The 5,363-nt window shown below is 38.5% G+C and overlaps 1 protein-coding gene across 1 annotated transcript; it reads left to right on the forward strand.

Annotated features, from left to right (window-relative positions):
- The first annotated feature begins 413 nt into the window (after positions 1-413).
- Positions 414-4,394, forward strand: LOC141608325 (F-box/kelch-repeat protein At3g23880-like). Its single transcript, XM_074427686.1, has 3 exons — positions 414-458; positions 3,602-4,273; positions 4,359-4,394. Exons 1-3 carry the CDS (start codon positions 414-416, stop codon positions 4,392-4,394), a joined length of 753 nt encoding a protein of 250 aa, XP_074283787.1.
- Positions 4,395-5,363: the final 969 nt, after the last annotated feature.

Raw genomic sequence — 5,363 nt, forward strand, 5'->3', positions numbered from 1 at the left:
ATTTTATTATTAGCTTCAATTTGGCGGTTGAGCGGGTTGAGGTAATTGACTTGGAGGACAAGGACTGTTTGAGCAAGTGCAACGCTGATAGCGCAAACACAGCTGACGTGCTGATGCACATATCTGAATCTACTGGGGTAATACTGAAATCTATTAAGTCTCAATTTAGATTGACATTTGGGAGGCCCTCTAAAATGATCGGGTTTAACAAGACTGGCAAGTTTTTTATGACAGGGCCGTTTAACTATGAGGTGAATGATAATTTGGACTATAGAATGCTGGGGGTAATTGACACAGGTACTAAGCCTATGCAATACACAACACTTTTGAGTTTCGATAAGATTATTGATATTGCAAGATATGTTCCCAGCCTAGTTTCACCTGTTCCCTTTGAGAAGTTGTCGATGGCATAGATGCACTACATTCTTCCTTTGCTTGTTGGCCTTTCTGAAAACATTGTATGTTCTGAAAACCTAAATCGCGTGTAGTATTTTATATTACTGTGCTACACTTCTTAAAGCTGTCGTGAGATTGCCGTATTAAAGAAAGTCTTGGGTAAATCAGCTTTACCACTCATCGTATATCATGTTTAAATAATTTAGAAATCGAGTAATATTAAGCATGATTTAATCTCAATAAGTATATTCGATATTTATTCACCATCCTTAAATTGTATTGTGAATTTTCTCTAAATTTTTCCCTAATCCTAACCTTTTCCTCATTATATAAGACAATTTATGTAAGGCTATATTAGCAAAACCCTAGTGCTACCTCGATTACTACTAGAAGATCGTGCAATATGGAAGACAAAGAGGCCAATGCTAAGACTAAGCAAGAGGTTGAGAAACAAAGCTATTTCTTTGACCCGTTAAGTCCATTCTTCAATTTAAGTCAATTTCAAAACATTGGTATTCTACTCTTTCTTCTCTCAACTTTACTAATGCTCACTTCATGAAGTCTCCCTCTTCTCACCCTTCGGCTCCAGTTGACACTTTGCTTATCAAGTCTCGTAATAATTATTATCTTTTTTCCTAGGATGGCCATGATCAAATTTCTGGTAATTTTGAAGATAATTTCGGATCTGATGATCTCGCTCACCACACTTAAAACAACCCATTCTCGACATAGGACGTGATGAGGAAGACGAAGAAATAGATTTTTTTTGGTTTATAACTTTCGAACTTTCCTTGATTTTGCTTTCTAATTATTTTGGCAATTCTTTTAGATAGCAAGGCAACTTCCTCCTCAAGATCACTTTCATTATCACTTGTGATGGCATTCAAGGCTAGTCCCTTAGCTTTGGGTTTCTCTTCGGCATCATTATCAAGAGTTATTTCGTGCACCATAAGAGATCCAATTAAAGCTTCATAGGTGAGAGTGGTTAAATCCCTACACTCTTCAATGGCCGTGACCTTTTGTCGCCATTTTTTGGTAAGACTTCTTAAAATTTTACGGACAATGTCCTCAGTTTCAAATTGTCTACCACGATTTGAAATTTCGTTAGTTATATTTGAAAAGCGTGAAGACATACTCTTTATTGGTTCATCCTCGTGCATTCTAAAGGATTCGTATTGTTGCATTAAGAGATCAGTATGTTATTTCTTTACTTGCACGGTCCCCTCATAGGCTAGTGCTAGACTATCCCAGATTTGTTTGGCCGTTTTACATCCTGTAATCCGACTAGTTTCAGATTCGCCAATTTCGGATTGCAGGAGTGATATGGCCCTAGAATTCTTCTCCGCCTTTTTGTAATCATCAGATGTGTAGTCCTTGAATTCTTTTACATGACGCACCATTAGCATCGGTGGTAATGATAGCTAGAGGACCATTTTCGATGGTTTCCCAACATTCATAATATGTTCCTTGTATGAAATGCATGATACGATTTTTCCACCAGCCAGAGTACCCATCGCAGTAAGTGCTCCTAGCCGCCAGTGAGGGGCCGCAGCCGTTCCCACCTAAGCCCCGCTCATCTCCATCGAGCGATAAACACATGTTCATTTATGTGCACATCCCTTCTGTGGCGGGTTCCATAGAAGGCGAATCAAGAGTGTGAAACCACTCCCGCAAGTGACTCCACTCAGCCAGGGACGCACCCCGAAGATCATAGACAGTTATACAACAATCACCTTATACAAGCAACAATTACCAAAACCAATGCCAATACGATAAAGAATCAACAACAACAACAATCACCAACAATGCTATGTAACCAATACTGAGTAGGGAAACCCTACCTGGAATGCAAACACCACATATGGTCTAGCAGCTAATCAGAATCTCTCCTCAACGAAACCTCCTCCTATAACACGTATACATACAATTACTACCACAACTATACAAATAACCCAAAAACCCCCAACATTACCCAATTACGGTTTAACCAAACTTAACAAATCATTATGAAAATTATATGAAAAGCTTACCCTCGACACAACGATCACAACGGCGTAAAGAACGAGATGATCCAACGAACTTAGCTTAGGGATTTGCCAATAATGCGAGAGTATAGATATATATGCGTAGTTGCTCAATCATAACACATTTTACTCTTTCATAGACCTTTTTTTGATAATTTTTCCACCACTTACGTTTTTTTCTAGAAAACAAGAAAATAATTTCTCTCTTTTCTCCTTTTTCCTATCGTGTGAAAATTAATCCTTATCTTGCAAAATTCATCAATTGTGTACTTTTATTCATACATTAAACAAGTTATATTCTAATTTAATCATCAATACATCAGTTTTTTGCATCAAATTTACTATATCCAAATTCAGCTAGTGAAAATTATCCAATAAGGGTTCATAAAAGAAGTGGTGGTCGGGTGGCAGGGGTGGGGGTATCTGGTCGCAGGAAGGGGAGGGGGTAGAGCGGGTTCATCAATTGTTTTGGGTGGTGTTGCGGTGGGCAGAGGTGGGAGCAGTGACATGGTGGTTCTTGGGTGGTGGTGGTGGTGGTTGATAGTTGGATTGAGTAAATCATGTCCATAAATAAGCACCACACATAAAGTATTTCTTGTTAGAATCTTTTCAACTAAACTCAATCTATTAAAATATGATATATAAATTATATGAGTAATATCCTCATTTTTCTTGTTAGTAGTGAGTTTTGGTACGATCAGGTGACGGCGATGCCCAATCCATCCAACACGACTTTATTCAACTTGTCTTATATAATGCGAGTAAGCCACTTTTTCATTCTTTTCTTCACGTATGCTATAACCCTTTCCTTATGAAATCTTTTGCTAAAATAATGTTAACAAACCCTAGCACAACCATAATCACTGCCTCCCTTATCTTTTTACTTAATTGTTTCCTTTTAAAATTTACAGTTTTAAGATTGAAGATATATGAGAGACAAACAGCCAATTAATGCTAAGGAGAAACAATATATCGAGCAACAAAGCTACCTCTCTGATGATCTTATTATTCATGAAATTGTTACGAGATTACCAATTAAATAAATTCTTCGATTTATGTTAGTTTCGAAACAATGGTACTCTACTCTTTCTTCTTCCAAATTTGCTACTTTTCATCATATGAAATCCCCCTTCTCTCACCCTTCTTCTCCGCTGAACACCTTGTTTATCCAGTGTTAAAAGGATTTTTACCTATTTTCTTATGATGATGATGATGATCAAAATCCTCGTAACTTAGAAGATAATTTGGTTAAACTAGACGTCGACTTTGGTGTCAATGATGATCTTAAGCTTATAGGCTGCTGTAATGGGTTGGTGTGTTTAAGCAGACCTTTTAGTGATTACTTTATTTTGTGGAACCCGGCTACCCGTAAGCTGCACAAATATTCATCATATGAGTATTTAGAGCGTAGTCATGATGTAGCTCATGGATTTGGGTATGTATCATCTGTTGATGACTATAAATATGTTCGAATTTTAACACTAGGATGGGAAAGTGGACAAGATAGTAATATTGCTCAGATCTTCTCTCTTAGGGAAAGTAAGTGGAGAAAAATTGAATTTGATCATGATTTTGTTGTTCGTCCTTATGGAAAACCAGTGCTTCTTGATGAAAAATTATATTGGGCTAGTTATATTAAACATGTTGGCTCTGTAATTGTTTGCTTTGATTTAGGATTAGAGAAGTCTGACATAATTAAGTTGAACGTGGCCGACTCAGTCTACTTAGGTGTCATGAGAGTGCATTTGTGCGTGTCTAAATATGATAGCACAGATAGAGGTGATAATGAGTCAAAAATAATTCAAATGCCGGGTTCTTCTACAATAGAGGAATCTATTGATCTACCAAAGGAGGTGACATTAGACATTGGCTCTCAAATGAGTGGGGACATGAGGACTGGCAGTTTTTTTTTGACGGGGGATTCCTATGATGTTGTAGCGATGTGGCGGATTTGGCGTAAAGGGCTGTGGTTAGTTGAAATAGGTACGAAACCTATGCAATGCAGACCGCTTTTGAAAGTTCATATAAGAATTGTATTCCCTTGGGGATTTCCATTCATTATGTTAGTCAATATAGACACAAGGCTATCAACTAATTACAGCAAACCTATCCTAGAAATATGGAAACAATATGCTAAATATGTGCTCCTAACAATATTTACCAAGAATACAAATCGGGAATATACACTAGTATATTCTAATACGCTCCCTCAGTCGAAGCGGGAGGTGGATGGACGCTGAGATTGAAACGGAAATCATCAAATAGAACCTTAGGTAACCCTTTCGTAAAGATGTCGGCGTATTGGTACCTTGAGGAGACATGTCGAACCAGAACTTGACCAACGGCGACTTTTTCGCGGACAAAATGTATATCTATTTCAATGTGCTTGGTGCGTTGATGATTGACTGGGTTACCGGATAGATAAATAGCGGACACATTATCGCAATAGACCACCATAACCTTCTTGATAGGGCAGTGAAGTTCAAATAGCAAGTTTCGAATCCAACACGATTCGGCTACGACGTTAGCCACTCCTCTATACTCGGCTTCGACACTAGATTTAGAGATGGTAGCTTGCCGTTTAGAGGACCAAGATATGAGATTGTCACCAAGGTATACACAGTAACCGGAGGTGGAACGTCGAGTGTCGGGACACCCAACCCAATCGGCATCACTATAAGCACAAAGAGAATCAGTGTACGAAGTGCGTAAATGAATGCCATAGTGAGTAGTACCTTGTAAGTAGCGAATGATGCGTTTGAGAGCCCCAAAGTAAGCTTCTCGAGGGTCATGCATGTATAAACACACTTGTTGAACCGCATAGGAGATGTCGGGACGCGTGAATGTTAAGTATTGTAAAGCACCTACCAAACTTCGAAATAATGAAGGGTCCGAAATTGGCTTACCCGAATTGGCTCCTAGCTTGGGATTCGTGTCCACAGG

The sequence above is a fragment of the Silene latifolia genome, chromosome 10, assembly GCF_048544455.1.
Source record: "Silene latifolia isolate original U9 population chromosome 10, ASM4854445v1, whole genome shotgun sequence".
Classification (NCBI taxonomy): Eukaryota; Viridiplantae; Streptophyta; class Magnoliopsida; order Caryophyllales; family Caryophyllaceae; genus Silene; species Silene latifolia.